We start from the raw sequence: 23,247 nt of genomic DNA on the forward strand, positions 1-23,247 counted from the left end.
ACAAAGAAGTTGCTTTATGTCCATTTAAATACAGGCTGATCCTAAAACATGGACCATGGTCAAAGGAATCATTTGGTTCTTTGAGTGCCTTTGGGATATCCTAGCTTTCAGAACATGCTCATTTGCAGTCAAGAACACCATCAGACACTCTTGTGGCATGTGGCTTTGCAGTTATTTTTTAGATATTACATTCAGTGAATTACATCCTTTGCAGCGGGCACTGTTACAAGTTTAGTTAGTGAAAATAGCCATTTAATTAAGACATCGTTAAAGCTCATCCACTGCTGACATCAGGAAATATATTCCAAGATCACACATGGTATTGCACTGACTTCTTGCTTCTTGCAAATTAAGCCCTGTGTAAGGACCCACCCCACTTTGCATCTTAAGAAGACAGAACTCTTGGAATATTTCTTCCAACAAGCATCCTTTATGAAGAATAAATGGTTGCAGGTGTTCTAGACAGGACCTGGGGCCCAAGCCCTATGGTTCAAGGTTTTAAGGGGTCCCCAGCAGTCCCACCCCACCCCACCATCTTTCCAGCGACAAGCCCAGGCGTTACATTTCCACCCCCTTTTTCCTCCCTGCCAGTGGAAGGGAGACTTCAGAGAGGAGTAGATGAAAGCTGATGGCCCCATTGTTATGATTTAGTCCTTTTGGTGGTATCCACACTCAATCCCTTTGAAGTTGTACCAAAGGAAGCGAGGGCCATAAAACCCCTTTGTTCACACCCCCCTTCCCCTTCATTGTATGACAGAATCCAGAGAGGGCAAAAATGGGGTTTTCCATAGTTGATAACTAGAGATGAAATATAATTGGATTCTGACATCCTGCCCCCTTAAAAATAAGATAGATTCACCTGAAAGAAAACAAAACAGGTATAAAAGTTAGTCAGGCTTGTTAAGATACTCTGTGTGAAACTTCTTTAATAGCTTCGGGGCTCTGACATGACGTTTATGGACCCACTCATTTTGTGAGGCAGGGAGGTGTTTCCATGCAACTAGGTACTGAGTCGCTCCATGATATTTCCTACAGTCTAGGATTTCCTTTATTTCGAAGTGTTGTTCACCCTCCACCATGATTGGAGGTGGTGGTGGGGGGATTTTTGGCCGTGATGATGACTGATGCTCTCTTTTCAGCAAGCTGCAATGAAAAATTGGGTATATTTGCCTAAGATTTTTGGGTAATTCTAATTCTACTGTTACTGGGTTTATGATTCTTTTAATTGGAAAAGGCCCTATATATTTTGGTCCAAGTTTTTTACAGGGTTGTAGGGACTTTAGGTATTTTGTAGATAGGTACACCATTTCACCTATAATGAATGGTGTAGGCTCAACCCTTTTTTATCGGCTTGTGCTTTGTATGCCTGCCTAGCTTCATCTAGTGCTTTTCTAACTATTGGCCAGGTGTTTTGTAATTGTTCCATCCATTCTTTCAGTGATGGGATTGCCGGTTCGTTTGGGGTTAACTCTGGCATGGGGTTGAAACTTTGACCGATGGCTATTTGAAAAGGAGTGTAACCTGTGCTGGAGTGGACTGCATTATTGTAGGCAACTTCTGCGAAAGGGAGTAGGTCCATCCAATTTGTTTGCTGAAAATTAATAAAACATCTTAAATATTGCTCTAGTACTGAGTGACAGCATTCTCTTTGTCCGTCCAACTGAGAGTGATGGCTAGATGTCAATCCCTGAGTGGTCCCTAAGAGGGATAAAAATTCCTTCCAAAATGCAGACGTAAATTGCACTCCCCTATCAGAGATGATGCGTTGGGGTGCCCCATGTAAATGTGCTGGACGAAAAGTTTCGCTAAGGCTTTTGCAGTGGGAATCTTTTGGCAAGGGATAAAGTGCACCTGTTTGGAAAACAAGTCCGTGACTGTCCAGACAACAGTATTCCCATTGCTTTCTGGTAATTCCACTATAAAATCCATGACTATTTCCCTCCAGGGGGCTGAGGCAAAATTCTCCCTTCCAGGTGGACTAACTTTGCATACGGGATACGTTGGTCATTACTCACATGGTGCCAGTTCCTTGAAGGCAACAAAATCCCCTTCTAGGTGTGGACTGAGCACAAAAATTTGGAAGCCCTGAAAACACCCAGGAAGCTCAACCCCAAGCAAGCCCACTGGTCCCAGCATTTTCACCAGTTCCAATTTACGCTCAAGCATTTGCCGGGAGGAAAGAACTTCCTGGCAGATGCACATGCCCCAATATAACAGCATGCGAGCCACCGACTCTAAACCGATGATGGTAGAATCACAACTGGCAGCGCCAGTAACCACCAGAGCCCAAACTAAATTAAAACCACAGCTGGGCAGCCAAACCGGAATTGAATTCCTGAAAAGTTTGGAAACAGATGAATGGTTCCAGAAAAACAAAAATGTGTGCACAATAAGAGATGGGCTGCCTTGGGTGAGGGAAAAGTTATATATACCAACAACCCAAAGAGTCACATTCATGCAGCTTTGCCACGACACAAAATCAGCAGGGCATTTTGGATTTGTAAAAACATTACACTTAATTAAATGGCAATTTTGGTGGCCATCCATAAAAAAAGGACATAGAAAATTACATGGCCAGCTGCCCAAAGTGTGCAACTGCAAAGAGGTTGCAAGGGAAATCACCCGGACTGTTACAAACAGTGACAAATCCCTCAGGATTATGTGATTACTATTTCTAACCTTCCCAGACAGTTTCTCCTTCAGTCTTGATACATTAATTTTCACATTCAGTATACTTGTTGCTATATATCAGGCATGTCAAACTCATGATGACACATGACGTATCGGGACTTTTCCCCCATTGCCGACAATGGGGGGTGTGCAGTTTTGGTTTGATGCATCTGCCCCTTGGGCCAGCAGTTTGACATGCCTGTTATGTATAGTCTATGTATAACGTTTTCTGCAAATTGTCACCCACTAATATAGATCATCTTTATACAAAAAGCACAGATACATTCATATCTCCAGCCAACGGACCACAAGTATGATATATTGAATAATTAATGATGCATCAATTCTGCTTAATTATCATCATCTACTGCATTAAGTGGCAAACTTTTGGCTTCATATATACACAAAATATTCCAAAATTCAAGCAGTTCTTTTAATGTAAATGTATAATTATTTTTCACATATATAGATTTCTTAGTGATCTGCTGAACAGCAAATATTTACTGCCTGGCACAATGCCTTATCACAATTCTGTAGTTTTATGCATTGTAACTTTTTGTGCTCTTGCACTCAGAATTCTGTTAAACACTTTCCGAGGGCAAACTTAACAAACTAATGTCCCTGTAGGTTTTACATTTGTCCTTGCTAACTTTCCTTTTGCATAGGAAATTATAATGGCATTCTTCCAATTTTTAAACACACACATTACAAATGTCTCAGGTTCCATTAATAAACCACATCCATATTTACACACACACACACACACACACACACACACACACACACACACACTTCCACTATCTATACTTGCAGTTTTTTCATTCTTCAATATTCTCATAGCATTTATGATTTAATTTGCATCATTTTTTTCTGGGACACAAATATTTATACATATTAATATAACTCTATTCTTCAATATGTCATTAGCATATTGATCTTAATTGACTTATTCCAGGATTGCCTCACTTCAGTTTCATTCATAATAATTAATCAGTTTTTACTTACTTCAAATCATGTCCATCAAAATTTTATCTACCTTCTTTAATCTTAACTGTTTCCTACTCTTTGATTATCTTGCTGCAGCCTTTTCTCATTGTACTAATCATACACTGTTTTTCTCTCATAATTTTTCCAGCAATCATTCTAACATATATGCTTTTTATTCATATATTCTTTTGCTTCTTCATTCTACTTAGCATCCTTTTTGTAGTTCCTGTTAGTGTAAATCCACACACTTTTGTATGGATTACAGAATTATTTTTACTTTGTTCCAGGCAGTTTCCATATTTTCTTTCCTTATGGTTACTTCCACTACACTGTTGGGTAATCATCTTCTAATATTTTTTTTTTCACTCAGGAGTTACACATTACTTTCCTGCAGCCATTCTTCTTTAATTCTATTCTCTAATTCTATTGCCAATTTTCCCCAAGGTTGCATAATCAGAACCCCTCATCACTCCTGTATCTTTCACTGATTCTCTTGTTCTTTCCTCATAAAATCTGTAATGTTTTTAAACTGATGCTCTTTTGTCCTTTACGTATATGTATACGTATATGCAGTGCTTTTTTTTCTAAAAAAAAAAAAAAGGTGCCGGAACTCCGAATCCGACCGGACACTTCTAAGAGCCTATATTAGGACTTATTTAGTGGCGATACGAGCGGCAAAATGTTCGCATTTTTCCGCACTTATTGCGTTTGCAGAATCTCGCCACACCACCCTGTTTAGGGTGACCCATTCCCTACTTAATGTTCGGGAAGCTGGGGAGCCCTTACAGGGTAGAGCGGAGGAATTTGTGCAATTCTTATCAGACAAAATTGCTCGGATTCGGACAGACCTAGACTCCGATTGGGCAGGGCCTTTTGAGATGACTGGGGCAGGTCTTAGCTTAGTTTTATGGGATGAATTTGAGTCTGTGACCGCTGAGGATGTTGACAGAGCGGTGGGAACAATGAGCGCCTCCACTTGGTTATTGGACCCGTGTCCTTCCTGGTTGGTCTCGGCTACCAAGGAGGTGACACAAAGCTGGCTCCAGGTGTTGATCAATGCTTCGTTGAGGGAGGGGTCTTTTCCACAATCCCTGAAGGAGGCGGTTGTGAGGCCCCTGCTCAAGAAGCCTACCCTGGACCCGGCTGATTTAAATAACTTCTGTCCAGTCTCCAATCTCCCCTTTGTGGGGAAGGTTGTAGAGAGAGTGGTGGTGCTCCAGCTCCGACGGTCTCTGGATGAAGCGGATTATCTAGACCCTTTTCAATCTGGCTTCAGGGCCGGCTTCAGCACAGAAACCGCTTTGGTCGCGCTGATGGATGATCTCTGGCAGGCCCAAGACAGAGGTTATTCCTCTGTCTTGGTGCTACTTGACCTCTCAGCGGCTTTCGATACCATCGATCATGGTATCCTTTTGCGACGACTCGAAGGGGTGGGAGTGGGAAGCACCGTTTTATGGTGGTTCTCCTCCTACCTCTCTGGCCAGTCGCAATCGGTATTGATGGGAGGGCAGAGGTCAACCCCGAGGCCCCTTGAATGCGGTGTGCCACAGGGGTCAGTCCTCTCTCCCCTTCTATTTAACATTTATATGAAGCCGCTGGGTAAGATCATCAGACAGCACGGGGTGAGGTTTCATCAGTATGCTGATGATACCCAGTTATATATCTCCTCCCCAAGCTCTCTCAGTGAAGCGGCTGATGTGATGGGCCGTTGCCTCGAAGCCGTGAGGGTCTGGATGGGGGTTAACAAACTCAGGCTCAATCCTGACAAGACCGAGTGGCTTTGGATGTTGCCTCCCAAGGATCATGTCGACTGTCCAGTGTTGACTCTTGCGGGGGAAAATATACCCCCTTCGGAGCGGGTTCGCAACTTGGGTGTTCTCCTTGATCCACAGCTGAATTTGGAACATCAATTGACGGCTGTGGCTGGGAGGACCTTTGCACAAGTTTGCCTGTTGCACCAGTTGCGATCCTACCTGGACCGGGAGGCTCTCCTTACAGTCACTCACGCCCTTGTCACCTCACGTTTGGACTACTGCAATGCGCTCTACATGGGGCTACCCTTGAAAAGTATTCGGAGACTACAGTTGGTCCAGAATGCAGCCGCGTGAGTGATAGTGGGTGCTCCTCGATACACCCACGTTACACCTATCCTCCGTGAGCTGCACTGGTTGCCTATTGGTCTCCGGGTCCAATTCAAGGTGTTGGTCATTACCTTTAAAACCCTATATGGCTCAGGGCCAGGCTATTTGCGAGACCGCCTAGTACCTCATAGTTCCCTACGTCCGGTTAGATCCCACAGGCTGGGCCTCCTTCAGGCCCCGTCAGCCAAGCAGTGCCATTTGGCGGGGCCGCGGAGGAGGGCCTTCTCTGTGATGGCGCCCATGCTTTGGAATCAGCTCCCCCCGGAGATTAGGACCGCTCCCACCCTGTTGGTCTTCCGTAAGCTACTTAAGACCTGGCTTTTCCGGCAGGCCTGGGGTTTATAAAACCTTACCCCTGGATGATTGTTTTTGTATTGTTGTTTTGTTATGTTTTATGTGTTTTTTATTGTTAGCCGCCCAGAGTCCTTCGGGAATGGGGCAGCTTATAAATTTTAAAAATAAAATAAATAAAATAAACTCACACATGTCATACAACCCGCCTTGCCTACCCTACAAGGTTCTATCCAAAAAAGGTGCCGGAACTCTGTTCTGGGCGTTCTTTGAGAAAAAAAGCCCTGCATATATGTATGAATAGAATTGTGCTTAAACCAACCATTTGGAGCAAGCAACCTCTTCTAAGCTGTTTAGTATCTAGTGACTAAGTAGTCACTAATCTTATTTGTTCTTGGATCTCTGAAAGCCCAGTTTTTCTGTATTCTTTTATCTCATTCTCAGTTATTTATATCTCAGTAATATTTTCCCCTGCATCACCTGAAACTTACTCCTGATTGTTCTATTATCACCATTCATTGAAATATAACATGCAACTATCACCAATTTATGGATTCCTATAGATATAGGAATCAATATAGATATAATTTTAATAATATCATTTCTCTTTAGCCCTGTATGCCATATTTAAAGTGTAAGCTTTCACACCTTTGACAAAAGAGTGGATTTTTTTTATAGGAACTTGTAAATTATATATACAGTACATTCCATTAGAATTCTTAAGTTTGAGGTTAGTGGATCTATAGTAGATGAGCATCCCTCAACGATTATTTTATCTCTTTCTTCCAAATTCTTTAAGTTTTAATAATCCATTAAGCTAAGATTGTTACATTGAATAAATAACAAGAAGTTGTTTTCTGACAATGAAGAGTTCTGGATCCGATCTTGGCAATTCCACTATGTGCTGATGGAAGAAACTTATATTTTCTCCCCTTAGCCATTTCCTTAGAATAAGTATGCTTTTACACACACACATACACACACACACACACACACACACACACACACTCACACACACACACACACACCAAGAAATCTGCATTGATAGCAACAAACCTTTTTTCTCTTTTTTAAGTCTCTAGAATTCATGATGGGTTTTAAAGCAAATGATTAAGGGGGAACTTTCAAACTTTATTAAAGATTCAATCACTTTACCTGTTCATATTAGAGACTGGGAAAATAAACCCTGAATTGTCTCCAGAAAATAGGCATTTAAATATATTATATAGGTTAGCCTTCAAATAGAAGTGAGAGATTATTAAAGGCTGAACATAACTTTGAGAACTCAGACTTCTAAAAGGGATGGAGTGGGCATCTGCTAATCCTAACTTTGTCCTCCTCCAGGATAAAATTTAATATATTAATGAGGTTAATTAATTTCTTAATTACTTAATCTTTGTCATGGGACCAGCCACTGGAGCATTATTCTCTTGTGATTCATTTGGTCGCCTCTATAGCCTTATTTAAACAAACCCTTAGAATCTTGCTCTGTCTCCAGGCCTTGCATCAGAGTGGAAATTGGAGCTCATGCATGATATTTTGATTGGTTATTTTCAGATTTTTTCACTTGATGACCTAGTTCTTTCTTTTTAAGTCATTGGTTGTTTTGTTTTTCTATTGACTGTATTCTTTAAGCTTTCCAGAGTTAGAACAGATTGGGGCAGCTTACATGTCTCATAAATAAACAAACTACTCTTGGAGATCCTTAAGTTGTCAGTGAGAGGATGTTATGATATGCAAGTTGAAAACTGCAATCTTCAGTTTTCCTTCCATAATATTTTCTAGTCTTAAGTAAAGCAAGCACTGAGTTACTTGATATAGTGACAGGCTTTCATACCATCCTCATGACTTTGATATAGCCCCCCAGCATAGCATAATATTGTTGACAGTGCATAAAACAATTCAGGATTTTTAAAATACTGATTTTGAAACATGCCCTTAAAATTTTGGTTTTGTTTACTTTTCAACAGCAATGGAGAGAACATTTGCATTCTTCTCTAGAAATGTTTTAGTAGAATTAGGATTTTTTTTTCAATGCCTTTTAAATTATTTTATTCATTTTATGTTAAATTCACCTTTCTGTTTTGGCAAATATTCAAGATGGGTTCTGACAGATTTCTGAAAACTTAAACTGTGGAACAAATATAATAACTAGTGAATTTATTTCTATTCTGATCGCATTTTTCATGTGAGGTACCCCTCTGTTCACATAGTCCATGATGACTGTTTTGTGGAGACTTCCAAATATTTGTGGGAATATCTAGTGATAGCCTTTGAGATATAGTGAAATTTACAATAATATTAATTTATTGTATTAAACTGATATTCATTTTTAAGGAAAATGCCTTATGTAAAACTGCTTTAAATTTTAGTTAAATTGCTTACTGCTTCCCTAGAACGTATAAAAGCACAGAAGGTTGTATTACAGAATATTCTAATTTTTTTATGGGAAACTCCAGGGGCAAATGTCATTCAAAATTCTATTTTGTTTTATAAGTTTTTTTTCTATTAAATGCATAGATATTTGCATTATTTTAGGAAATATGAGAGGCTTTGGGCTTAAATTTGCATCTAATAGAATTATAAGAACTAACCCAAGAGTTGTACCTGATAAAAACACTCAGGGCTGTCTTAAATGTTTGCTTCTCAATTTAATTTGCAAGTATTTTTCCCTTAAGGAAAGGTACGAACATTTTCATTAGGCCAAAAACAAAAGGGGATTGAAGTGTAACAGCTATTATCACGCTCTTTGCCAGCCATTGCTCTGTTGTCTATTTAGTAATTTTCATTTATTTCTTTTTCCTAGTGAAGCAGGTGATGGTTATTTTATTTTATTACAACAATCCATTACATATAAAGGAAGATAGAAAGACAGACCATGACCAAGAATAGACATGATGCTGTTAGTTGATTGGTTTTGGTTTTATATATATATATATATTTTCCCCATGCTTTTAAAATTTAAAGGCTCAATAGACTGGAGACCAAAACTTTACATTGAAGATATCCTTAGCAACTACATCATTTTTTTTCTCTTTTAAATTATAAAATAAGTTCAGAGGACCCAGTCCAGATTGGAAGTTGAAGTTTTAATTGTTTATCATTTGCTAGGTTTCCAATCCAGACTGGATACATTGAATTTGAATTTGTATACATTGAATATATATTATGAAAAAGTGATTATTTTATTTCAGTTAAAAATATATATATATATATATACATTGTTCTCCCCCCCCCCAAAAAATTACCGGAATCACAGTAAAACCTATAGTTCTATACTTCAACATTCTTGTTAAAATCCCAACCTAGTTTAGATTCCTTATGCTGGTTTTAGACTGTTTTTTTTAAAAAAAATAATAATAAAGCTGCCAGATGGGCCTTTAAAGTAATATGGATTTTGGCCCTCAAGCTTTGACTTTGTTTCACACCTGAAGTATAAGACTGAAATTCTGGTTAGTTCTCAACCCCACTTTGATTATTTCCACTTCTTGAAAAGTTACCTGAGAGGAGAAGATATTGAAGAAGCAGGCAAATACATTGGAGAGAAAAGAATTAAACCAGCGGTTCTCAACATTTGTATGACGGCGACCTCCGTCACACAAACGTTATGCGCATGTGCGGCGCCACCCCCGGAGGGGAGAAAATGGCGGATCGCCGCCTTTGGCGACCCCCGAAAAATGGTCGATCGACCCCAAATGGGGTCACGACCCATAGGTTGAGAACCGCTGAATTAAACAGAAGCAATCTTTCTTTCTCTGTTTTCAGCTCATTCTTCATCTATAAAAGGAACAATATAGTTTGGAAAAAATCTATGAAATCCTATAGTCCAGCTGTCTGCTCAATGCAGGCTCTACTTAAATGGAAACCACAACTTAATCTCCTGAGAAACTACATTGCATGTCTCCATTAGCTGGTGACATGGCCAGTGTTCATTCACCCGCAACGCCATACTAGTCATTCCCTGGCACATTTACAGAGTTGGTTAGATATACAAGAAAATTCTTAAAGGGGAAGGCACTGAAGAGGTATTTGACTCTTTAAAGTTGTAATAATTTTGTTTACCATTATCTATAAATACAATGTTTAAAGACTTGGCATCATTAATAATAAAGCTTTTGTAAAGGCTGCTTCAAACTACTGAAGTTTAACTTATATTGCTGTTGCCAAGGGCAAAATTACTATTCTGAAAATTAATTTATGAAGTCATTGTTTCATGTAGCATGGAAAGCATTGGATTAATATAGCAATAGCACTTAGACTTATATACCACTTCACGGTGCTTTACAGCCCTCTCTAAGTGGTTTATAGAGTCAGCATATTGCCCCCCAAAATCTGGGTCCTCATTTTACCAACCTCAGAAGGATGGAACCCTGAGACAACCTTGCGCCAATGAGAATTGAACTGCCGAACTGCAGGCAGGTGGCAGTCAGCAGAATTAGCCTGCAATCCTGCATTCTAACCACTGTGCCACCATGGCTCATAAAATTCAACCGAAGGCCTTCCAGTAGCCAACCTATTACAGATCAGTGAGAAATGCACAACTGCACAGGTCCCATTCATTTCGGTAATGCCCTCCAGGTTAGCTAATTGTGATTGTTTCCTTAATTAATTCTATTATTTTCCCACAAACCTTGAGGATGGAATCTTGTTTTCTAAAATGGGGAATTCTGAATCTAATATCAAGTGATACAGTGTAAATATACAAGTGTGCTAATTGATCCTGCCTGATCTTGAGGTTGTTTCATTTTGGTTTTCACAGGGAGGGATGATTGCCTTGCTGCTTTCCATCTTGTGCCTGGTTATGATTCTCTACACACGCAGGCGTTGGTGCAAGCGCCGTCGAGTACCTCAGCCCCAGAAGAGTGCCAGTGCTGAAGCAGCCAATGAAATTCACTACATCCCCTCAGTGCTGATTGGTGGCCATGGTCGTGAGAGTCTGCGGAATGCCCGGGTGCAAGGTCACAACTCCAGTGGAACTCTGAGCATCCGAGAGACTCCAATCCTAGATGGTTATGAATATGATATTACTGACCTGCGCCATCACTTACAGCGGGAATGCATGAATGGGGGTGAGGATTTTGCCAGCCAGGTGACCAGAACACTGGACTCGCTACAGGGCTGTAATGAGAAATCGAGCTTGGATCTAACACCAGGTGGGACTTAATTGTAATCAGCATCTATATGTTGACCTACACCTATATGTGATTGGATAAGTTATTAGGCATATATTTAGATCATTATATTTTGGTGCCTTTAATGCACTGCTTATTTGACCTAATTTCTCAAAATGAAATGCTGGTATTTTGTTTTCAGTCATATAATCCATCACTTTCCTATTGTCCCTAGCATGGCTAATTTCTGGCTACATAATTTTGGACTACCAGATTATCTGGCTGCGTCCCTGTGGAAGGTGACTTAGAATAGCATTAACTGTAATAAAGCAATAGGAGGCGCATGCTTCAAGGACAAAGTGGAGATAGTAGGTCAAATCATGAATTTTGACTGTTAACAAAGTACATGAAAGTATTTAAAGTTTTCTTTATGGAATATTTAGCCATATTTTCAGTATGGTAAACAGAAAATTGGGTCAGGCTTTCTGTAGACCAGGCAAGATTACTTGCTTTTATCAGCTTTTGTGTTTCAAGCAATATCCAAAAGTCAAAGATAGTTGATAGAAGATAGTCAGAAAAACAAATTTCTGCATTGGCTTCTATCTCAATATAATCATATTCAAGCTGTTTGTTGTTGTGCAATTGTTTCTTCTGTGTTAAAACTGACATGGGAACACTTGAGGTAAGTGGAGATTTCATGTGCTTGTTATTGGCAGTGAGAGGAAAACTCTCATTGGCTTCAGCAAGTATTTATATGCATGTATGTGCTTCACAGGATGCAGAAGTATGAATGTAGCACTTGCTTTAAGTCTGCCAGATTTCTACGGGTCTAAGACAATTTGCAGTGGCCAACTTGCCATGGCCAACTCACCACAATCAACTCATCACAGTCAACTCATCACGGCCAACTCGTCACTGGACAATTCGCTGTGGGATAAAGGTTAGACTAATTTCAAAGAAATGGTGGAATGGAATCATTAAAGAAAGGATGAAAAAGGAGAGGCAGAATGAAATGTGAATGACAAAAATATATATATTTAAAAAAAATAATTAAATTGAATTGTTTAATTGTCCCATAGAAAGTTGTCCTGTGGCGAGTTGGCCATGGCGAGTTGTCCCGCTGTGGCAAGTTGGCCATGGCGAGTTGTCCATGGCGAGTTGGCTGTGGCAACTTGTCCCATTCTGGACTTGTGCTCCCATTTCCTCTGAAGCTATTTCTAGAGATCCAGACTGAAGTGCTGCATAGCCCTTATGCCTTGAACCTCTAGGTGAGGTAGAAGGTTAACTCCCTCTTCCATCCTCCATAAATTTTATAGTTTTGATTTGGTTTCTCTCTGTCCCTCTACCCTCCCATTCCCAGTTTTTTTTTTAAAAAAAATCTCTAATAATACAAGACCATCAATGGTGATGGTGACCATCAATATCACTGCTTTTCCTCTTGAACGTGAAAAATTTCAGCAGGAGCATCCATAACAATTTGATTCAACTTTTGCAAAGCTGTTCCCATGGGAACTTTTGTTTAGGCTTAGTTCTTACTTTAAGATAATCCTTTTGAATGCATTTATTGTTGGGATGTAAAGATACTGGGATAAAACCGCAAGCTTGCTCTGAACATACAGATGGTTGGTTACAGTAGAAGGATTTAACTTCTATTGCCAGCTGGTCCACATCTAAAGATGTTCCAAATTTAATGCTTGGATAGCTGGAAATGATTTTTTTTCTTATTATTATTCCTATTCTTTTTCCTTTCCCCTTTTTGCCTCCTTTTCTCAAAGTTTTAACTTAAATTTTTCTTGTTAGGAAGTGACAATGCCAAGCTCTCCTTGATGAACAAGTACAAGGATAATATCATTGCCACCAGTCCTGTGGACTCCAACCATCAACAGGCAACACTGTTGTCTCATACATCTAGCAGTCAACGCAAACGGATCAATAACAAATCACGAGGTACCATCTAGAGGTTTTTTTCCTGACAATGGATGGGATGGGGCAGGGTGCTACCTGTAAGGTGATTAAATGCATGAACAACCTTGAATTAGATCTAAGAGTACACTTAGTCCCATCTGTTTCCATCAGTAGCTAGGAAACATGCAAGGGCTGTATTTGCACATCACATTAAGCCACGGAATCAAGAGATGCAACTTAGATTAGGCTGAGAGCCACAGTAGAATTTAAATGCTGTGTCTGGGGTTTTACTCCAGAGCCAGAATGGGGCCAGGAATATAGATCAAAATAATAACAATAAGATTGTATAATTAATTGACACAATTTTCTTCCAATCTATGTGAACTTTTAGCTATTTTACACATTCTACTTGTGCAATTATCTTCTTTTTAGAGCCATCCAGGATTGTACTATTAGAACATGATACAATTTTGATCAGTTTTGTCAGTTTATATATATATATATATATATGAGAAGAAATGTAGCATTATAGGAATTATTCCATTTCTGTAATAGCCTCCTTTTACACCACTTTGCTTATCCTTGCAGCCAATTTGCCTCTGCAAAGAGGAAAGGGAAACAATTTGAGTAGTTGAGAAGTGTGGCAACTGCTTACATAAAACAGTCACTGTGCTGCTTTTCCTCCTTCCTCCTCCTAAGATACATTCTTCAGATGGCTATAGAGATGAGGATAGGAGGGAAAGGAAGGTTAAGTGAGAGCAGCAAGAAAGTGAGTGGATGGAAAAGCTGTCCATCCTACCACAATTTGCAAAAACTCCTGTGCATTATCAAGATGTGGTAATGACTAAGAAAGTTCCAGGGTTTCATGAAAACTTGAGAAATTCATGTGGTCTGTAGTCTGTCTACTTGTAGTTTAAACATGATATGTGAACATAGACTTTGGTTAAATAATAGATGAATTCTGGTTAAATAATTAGATACTCTAACTATTGCTTACTTTTTAAAATCACTCGTATGTGAGCCTAATGAATGGAAAAAGGTGAGCAGAAAAAGTTGCAAAATCTCCAGCTTGTCATTTTCCAGTCCCATGTGACTCTTTTTAAGGTGCTTTTTCATTTGCATTTTATGCAGGTGATATATAGGTGTTAAAAAAAAAACTAACTGAAGAGGGGTGATTTTGAGCTGAAATAATGATAAAGAACCAGTTAAGGACAATCCTTGTTTTGTTGCCTTGCTTCAAAAAAGAAGAGGGAAAGGGAGGAAGAATCAATTAATCCAGGCAACATGCAAATTGATAATCAAAAGGCCAACCAGAAGCATATTCCTATATAAAGCCCAGTCAAATTGCAATGGAAGTCTGTGCTTCTCAGCTCTTCTTTGTTGTCTAGCTTTTTTCCTGAGAGATTTCTGCATAGCAGTTATGTCCCATTCAGTCTCATCTGGAAGCTTACTAAGGGATTTACCTGCTGTAGGTCCCAAAGACAGAATAGGAATTTTATTGACAAGATGCTTGCCTTGGTGTTGAGCATCTTTGCTGCTGAACTGGCAGAAGTGATGTCTTGAGTTTCTTTGAAAATTCATCACAAGTATCCTTGGAATCTTAGACATTCATGCCAAGTCTATTATATTTTTTTAAACAAATTTTATTGGTTTTTTAATTCTTAGAACAAAGTGCTCAAAACACACCGTGGTGCTGGGGTAATCAAACATCCAAAAGTAAAACCATATATAAATAACTCAAATCAATACATCAAATATTCTCTCTCTATTTCCCTTAAATAGCTTAATATATTTAAGATAATCCATTTCTAATTTAAATTTCTATTAATCCTAAACCTGTTTTGGAGCTTTATGAATTTACAATTACCACAATCAAGTTTACGTTTAAATAAACACATTATCAATTCAGGTATCCCTTCCAGGTATATTCTAATTCCTTAATTTTATCATAAGTCTTGTTATTTCTTCTTCCACTAATATCTCCTAATTAAAATAAAATATTGGTCTATCCTATACATATCTAATCCATCCATCAATCAATCTCTTTAAGATAACAAGATAATATCAAACCTTAAATCATTTCAGTCCATTGGACGAGATTCAAATTTCATCCAGTTAATTATCATACCTAATAACATCCATATTATCAAACAAAAACATCATCTTATTAAATTAACATTCAATTAAATATTAAATCAATCCAGATCTAAAACACCTCTTCAATTTTCTTCATTCCATTACATAATAGTTTTCATACAAATAAACCTATTATTCCAAAGAATACATTCTTAATCTATTTAATATATATATCCTAATAATCACCCATTTTTCTTTTACTTCTAACTCAAAATCTTAATCCTTAAATCAATCCATAGTTCTACAGTGCCTTTGATCCATTACATATGATTTTAAATTTCTCTTTTCAGTCTTATTCTGGCCTTCTTTTTATGCCAGTCAGGTTTCCATAACAAAGCTTCCCTTTCAGCCGATAGGTCTCTCTTTATTGCTGGTAATATCATTTGAGATAGTAAAAAGCATCCTGACCTCTGCACTGGACATCTGTTTCTCTTATCCTTAAAGCGTCGTTGCTTTAAAGGTTCAAGTCTCAGTCTTTGATTTTTCTGATCCTCGAAGATATAGATGAAATGCTTGTAAAATAAATTCCTCTTTAATCTCAATTGATTCCTCTTCTAGTATGTTTTGGTTTGTAGAATGGTCAGATGTAGTCTGCAAGTCAGTCTGAAAGTTTGGGGTAGAGTTTCTGGCTCTTAATTCTGTAGTAATCTCTTTCATTGTGGCACATATTTCTTCAGTAGCCTCATAGATCTTTTCCAATATAAGTTTACAGTTTAAGTGAGAATAAGGTTTCTCCATTTTAATAATAATTGAAGAGAATCCCTTTTTTACTTTTAGTGGAGACTGTAATTAATAAAAGTTAAGCAATGTCCACCCCCACAATTCCCACAGCTGCATCAGCTTATCTTTACTCTTCAAGTGTAGTTTGAAGGTCAAGTCCCTCTCATCTCCAAACAATAATCAACAGTTGCAATGTTAACTTTCTGCCACTAGATGTCCTCAGTAGATTAAAAAATCTTTTCCAGACACAATTTTTTCCCTTTTTTCTGTCTTTTAAAGGAAAAAGTGGAAAGAGAAATAATCTTCCAGTATAAAATAATAGTACAGCTCAGAAAAACGTTTTTTCTGTATCCCAAAGTGAATGAGAATAAAGTGTAGTCTTTAAAAAAATTCGTTCTATCCTTTTGTTCAGTGCCTTTCTTCCCATGCATACAAAAGCTGCTTTTTCAAGATGGAGAAATAATTCCATCAAAGCTTTTATAGGCAATAAAAAAAACAAAATAGGGTGAAGAAAGGGGCAGAAGAGGTCTCACCCGGATCATCCGCGGTGGATATATTACGCTTAGATGTAATTGTGACTTCGGCTGGTGCAGCAGGGTAATCGGCCTGCTGCACCGATTACAGGATGATCTTTGCTCCATCGGCCCTAAGGCAATAGCTGGAGCCACGGGAGAAGCTGTTGCCCTCCCGCAGTCACCAGCTAGTCTCCTCCTCGGTGGTCACCCCTCCAGGGAGACTTTGGACCCACTAAGGGGTCTACCGGCGAAGAAAACCCGGCCAGAGTGGAGACGAGTCTCTAGAGATGACCAGCGTTGACGCGTACCGGAACCAGACGTCCACGCCAAGTCTATTATTGACTAAGTATATTTTGCAGTCATGTTTTTATGCTGACTTTTGGAATATGACTGATTGCTAGTGGTTGCTGAGTTAAGTGTCTTTTGTCATGAATGGGTCATTTCATGTGAGATTTGAACTGGACAAACTGGATCTTGAGACGTAAAGAAGCTAAGAGATTCTTAGACATTCTGGGGCATTTTCTTAGGGCATTAGATGGCAATTTGACCACAGCTCTAATCTCACTGTACAATAGTGAGCTGAAAAGGCCCTCTGTTACTCCTGAGCACTTCTTCTGCTTATGAGTTGCCCAAATGCCTCTTAATTTAACTGAAGAACTCCTGGCACCGAAGCAAATTGATTGATGGTTTGTTTAAGTTCAGTAACAGTCACTTTCTAGAACTGAATAGAATAGAAATAGTTGTAATAAATGCAGTAAATAAATAATCAATAAATCAATTAACAAATGGACAGCTCAGGGCATACAACTGTATTTTCTGCATGGAAATGGTTAGAGTGAAGAAAACTTTGCCACATCAATGCATCTTCCAAGAACTGCCTCTTGGGTGGCAACAGAATCGGAGTGTGACTTGGGGTGTCTCCTTGATGCCTGTCTGTCATTAGACGGGCAATTGGATTCACCAATGTGCTAGTTGTGACTTTAACTTGATTGAGATGCCTCAACCTCAGTCAGCTGCATCATAATAAACTCTTATCTGGATTACTGCATGTAAAAGCTACCCCTAAAGATAGTTTAACAACAAAATGTAGCTGTCTAATTTTAAATTAGTGGCTAAATGGGATCTCATAATATTAGTTCTGCTGCATCTAAACAAGCAGCAAATTATTAATAAAATGCCCCTGCTAGAGCATGGTCCAGTCACAACTAAAATTAACAAGTAAAACTAAAGCTAATAATAAAAAATGATAAAAATAATACTTCTGTGTCCCAATCATCTAACTTGACTAGGAAGATTTATAACAAATCATCTATCATCTGTCTATACCAACTGCCATTCTCAGTATCTATTCACAGTCACTTCTACTTTATTAAATGAATAAGCTTTCAAAACGTTTCTTAAATGTATCCAAAAATGTGTGGAGCCAGAATAGAGAGAGAAGAGAATTCCATAATTGATTCTATGTGCATTGTATTTTAAAATATTTCCCAAGAATCAATCTGCTGTAGAAACTATTTGTGGCTCTATTTGTGGACTTGGCTCATAGTATGGTGATCCATTTCAGTGGTCAACCATTTCAGTAGTTGTGAGATGACAATACATTGCCTTCTTTGAAAAAATACTTGAAGACACAACTGTCTTCTCAAGCATTTATAGAGAAAGAACTTCTTTAACACCAGATTGATTTTGCTAGAATCTGCTTTCCTTTTTAATCAAAACAATATTTTTTTTAATTTTTGTGCTTATTGCTGGCTTTACTGTGCTGATTGTATTTGAAATTTCTTTTCCCATTTTCTTTTAGGCCATATATATTCTTTGGGCAGAATAAAATTAAGTAAATGAGATATATCTTTACTATAAAGAGGTGAGAATGTGAGGTGATACAAGAATAGCTAATACAGGCAATTGTTTTGTTTTTGTTTTTCAACCTAGCTGGCTCTGCATTTCTGAACCCTGAAGGGGATTCTGGGACAGAAGCAGACAATGACCCCCAGCTGGCTTTTTACACAGATCCATCACGGAGCAGGCGGCGCAGTAGAGGTAAGCAGCACTATGAGCAGGGAGTAGCAAGTACAGTAATATGAAATGGCTAAAGGTATTGTGGTGCTAGAGGTCCTTCAAGATTAAGTATGTCTCTCAGCATGTTTTAATCACATGTCTTTTGTGCATGCTTAAATAGTAGCAGTAACTCCTTTCCTGCTGCATTTTCTCATTATGGGACAAGGAACACATTATCCACTGGTGCTACCATTAGTTAATAGGATATTTTTTTATCTTTGCATTTTTCACTCCCAATGCTATGAAGAAGAATTGGGCAATTCTGCCATCCCTTTCTTCAGTGCATGAGCTGATACAGTAAAGGTTTCCTCAAACAGGGAAAACCACTGCTCGAGGGTGAAATGGATGTAAGTTTAAAAAAAAAAATAGAAAAACCTGAATATTTTGGAAAGCCTAAATAATTTGAAGCCCTTCTTTTAAAAAGGATTCCCAGCAGAACTGACACAACTATTTTCCAGACCAATAAACACATTTCTTTGATAGATTTCTCTCTGCATGAGCTGCTTGGATGAGATCTCTGAAAAACCAGCCCTGTTTGCATGTTATGCATCCCTAAGGCACTTAACTGCACTGTCAAGGAGTTGGTTGTCATGGAGAAACTAACCCATTAAAAAATGGAGTGGGAAGGAGGGATTAAATATTTTAAAAAGTATACATATTTTCCTTTGAATCAGGATCTCTTCTGGCCAGGCACAATACATGGAGGCTCTCACATCTAGTGACTTGCAGACTGACCCCATATAAAAAACCCAATAGGACCTAAAAAGTGTGCTAAGTTTCTGGTGTCTCTCAAGCAGATCATTTTCCTAGCTCTCTCCTGTAATAATTGGGCAGAAACGGCAATGGCTCAGCTATGTTTGGATGCCTCAAAAGCAGCTGGCCAAAGAGTGACATAGATAATGCCCTGTTCTGTGATCCAGGGAAACTTACCAAAGATTCTGGGCTGGTTCTACAGACTGATTGCTTTGAATGAAAGTTACTTGGACTCCCTTTGGGGAAAGTTGTAAGACAGAGCTCTATGTTATTTCAAGTACTGTGTGTCAAGCTCTGTAAGGGTGGCAAGTTCAGAAAATAAGAGCCAATTAGATTTTTGAAAAATAGAGTAATGTAGCAAAATCTTTTAACGCCTACCAAAGGAGTTGTTCTGCACAATTGGTTAAGGCAAATTTATTCTGAATTTCTTTCTTATGTTTTTCCTCTGGATTCAAAAATCTCTTCTGCTGTTCGTCTGTTTCCTTCCTTAATTATCTTCTTGCCTTTTCTGTGTTTCCAAGGTCTATTAAGACATTCCATCACATTGTGCTAGCTATCTAGAGAAATACGTGTTGATCCTTTTGGCAAATATACTACAAATAAAATCCAAGATATCAGTGATCCCTGGCTGGTCAGGTCTTCAGTGCAAAAGCAGCCAACTACTCTGAGGGGATTGCTTTTGTCTTTAATCTTCTGTCATGTTTCTCAATTTAACATTTTTTCTGTGATTGAGCAAAGGTAGAGATAGTAAGACATATTCTTTTGTTTTGCTAACTATTCAGAAATCTAGATCTTAATTTAATTATAGTACTTTTATTATAGTGATAAGCCAGGTCAGATGAGTTATATGTACTTTCTCTTCTATCAGAGTACATTCTAGCAATTTCTGAGACAGTGATGGAGAGCCATGCCATTCCTTTTATGACTCTCAGTGAGTACTCAAAACAATCCAATCAACTCTCTGGTTATTTTATGCTGAATTTAAGATGGTATCATCTCTTTTCCTTCTCTTTCATATTTTGTTTTACCTCTTATGCTGGCCTAAGGCTGTAATAAAATAACTCAATAAAGATCCAAAATGCAGACGCAGCGCAGAATAAGAGACAGATAGGCAAGCATTGTTGTCACTCAATGATGTTATATTATGACCTACCTGGTGCTTGAGGGGGCCATACTAACCTTGACCTCTGAGTGATACAGCTCTCCTAGATCATATACAAGAAATCCTCATTTAACAACTGCCTCATGTAGCAGCAATTTGCAGTTATGATGGTGCGGTGCTCACATTTACAACATATGCAGATCTGCAAAGCAAAGGAAAGCTGAAATAAAATCAGAAGCATATATAGGTGCTGTTTCACTTAGTAACTTCTTCACTTAATGACTGAGTTGCCACTGTGTGGACACTTAAGAAGGATTACCTGTAGTTTCTCTGTTTTCTGAGGAAGAGTAGGGATTTAAAAGAAATTATTTGTAGATACATACAGCTTCACTGTTAATTTCAGTACTGATATAGCACCTCTAATATTGAGGTTAGTTCAGGTAGATGTAATTATTTGGAATCATATACTGCAGTTAAGAAACAGAGGTGTCAACACTGTATTTTTCTGAGACTACTTAGCATAATACATACTAAGCAGAACAAAAGTTTATATAGCTGTGCAATAAAATATATTAACCACTAGGCTATATCTGTGATCAAAACTGTAGAAAAACAACGAGGTTATTTTTGAGTATATAATTACAGTAGCATTACCCATACAGAGTATGCCTTTCCTATTTTAACAAGGGGATTTGAAACTGTACAGGTATGACTATAAGCATTCTGATCTAATCCTATCCTTTCCAAGTGCAGTCCTTTGTTGTCATGGTTTTTAATGGTGATTCAGTCTATTCATGGACAACCAAAAAGCTCCTTGCTGAAAGACAAAATAATTTTGCATTATCTCAGTGCAGTGCTCAGGCACCAGATTGGAGAAAATTAATGTAGATTATATGTATGAGTTCACAAATGATTTCAGAGAAGAAAATTACCTACGAACCTAGCAAAGCAGTGTTGTCATTGTTTTAGCTTTCACCTTCTGGAGTATTTCAGCTGTGGTTAAGGACACATTTTTGAGCAGGGCAAGGAGTATTTGATTCTTTTGACTCAGAAAGTGCACACTTCTAGTTATCTGGAAGCAAGCCATCTGCCCATCTGGATTTCAACTGCTTTCTCATTTTTGGAAAAGAGATTATGCATGGGAAGTGTTTAGGCAGAGATCTAGTTTCTGTGTTTAAAAATCTTATCTAAATCTATCTATCCTTAAATATGAGCCAGCAGTGTGCTGCAGCTGCCAGAAAAGCCAGCACAGTTCTAGGCTGCATTAACAGAGGAATAGAATCAAGATCACATGAAGTGTTAATACCACTTTACAATACCTTGGTAAGGCCACATTGGAATAACTGCATCCAGTTTTGGTCACCACAATGTAAAAAAGATGTTGAGACTCTAGAAAGAGCACAGAGAAGAGCAACAAAAATGATTAGGGGACTGGAGGCTAAACATAAGGAATGGTTGCTGGAATTGGGTATGTCTAGTTTAATGGAAAGAAGGACTAAGGGTGACATGATAGCAGTATCCCAATATCTCAGGGGTTGCCACAAAAAAACGGAGTCAATCTATTCTCCAAAGCACCTAAGGGCAGGACAAGAAGCAGTGGATGGAAACTAATAAAAAAGAAAAGTAACCTAGAAGTAAGGAGAAATTCCCTGACCTTAGAACAATTAATCAGTGGAACAACTTGCCTACTGAAGTTGTGAATGCTCCAATACTGAAGGTTTTTAAGAAGAGACTGGACAGCCATTTGTCTTAAATGATATAGGGTTTCCTGCCTGAGCAGGGGGTTGGACTAGAAGACCTCCAAGGTCTCTTCCAACTCTTATTATTCTGTTGTCTGTCTGTCTGTCTGTCTATCATCATCTATCATCTATCATTTCTGCCAATCTCACAGAAGCAATTCTGGGCTTTGTATAACAAGATGACTATCTTAAGAGCTATAAGGTAAAGACCTGAAAGAGATCAATGTAATTTTTCTAATGATATTATTAAATTGGCATTGTTGGCTTTGTCAGTAGTTTGACTGTTTTGAAAATTGGCATGTATAGTATCATTACATGATTACATAAAATGTAATCTGGACACAACATCTGGACTATTAATGCATTAAACTTTGATGAATACTTATACCTGCATACAAAAAAAGATACAAACAAGGAGTGTGTAAGTTTGCATGTACAGATCCAGGTTCAAACATCTACTATTATCTGTTAAGACATGGGAGAAAAGAGATAGGGTGTTCACCATTATTATTAAGAGTCTCCTCATATATTCAAGTGCTTTAGAATAAGTCTAAGGGAGGGTTTAAGTCTCAGCTTCATTTGCTTTATATGGTTGCTGAATACAAACACAGAATTTCTGTAACCAGTTTCACCCAGTACAGGCAACAGAAGCAGACCATGATTTTTGTTTTATGTTAAAAAAAAAAAAATTTGCTCAATGCATTTGTTTTGAAACTCATCCATTTTCATTTTTTCCCCCCAAGGAACTCATTTTACTTTCAGTTTTTACCACAGATACATCCTTTAGATGGCTGGCTAAAACATACACAAACAATCCACACAATTCACATTTCATATGGCCTAAGGCCGTAAAAACAATCGGCTAAGCATAAGAGCTTGTCTGTGGCTTCAGTTTTTACATGCTACCCTCGCAGCAAATCTGAGCACTGCTTCTGCCTGGATGGGATGTCATACTGCCTGTCACAGAGAGTTGATGGCAAAATGCCTTGACACCCGGGGAGGTGTAAAGAGGCTGCCACTCAGGGAAGCATGACTGAGACAAGAATAGATTCCGTTTGGAGAAAGCAGGCGGTCTGAAGCAGCCTATGGAGTAGCATTAATTACTCTGGGGAACCTGAT

At 38.4% G+C, this 23,247-nt stretch overlaps 1 protein-coding gene across 1 annotated transcript in view; it reads left to right on the forward strand.

Moving 5' to 3' along the window:
* The window catches only part of LOC120301031 (astrotactin-1-like), a 204,232-nt gene that overhangs the window by 110,837 nt on the left and 70,148 nt on the right, over positions 1–23,247 (forward strand). The window contains exons 3-6 of the mRNA XM_039327691.1: positions 10,849–11,242; positions 11,976–12,140; positions 13,001–13,147; positions 18,409–18,516. Of these exons, the coding sequence (XP_039183625.1) occupies positions 10,849–11,242; positions 11,976–12,140; positions 13,001–13,147; positions 18,409–18,516 (814 nt within the window). The remainder of the gene's footprint in view (positions 1–10,848; positions 11,243–11,975; positions 12,141–13,000; positions 13,148–18,408; positions 18,517–23,247) is intronic.

This window comes from Crotalus tigris, unplaced genomic scaffold (assembly GCF_016545835.1).
Source record: "Crotalus tigris isolate CLP2741 ecotype Arizona unplaced genomic scaffold, ASM1654583v1 scf7180000024365.304078, whole genome shotgun sequence".
Lineage (NCBI taxonomy): Eukaryota > Metazoa > Chordata > Lepidosauria > Squamata > Viperidae > Crotalus > Crotalus tigris.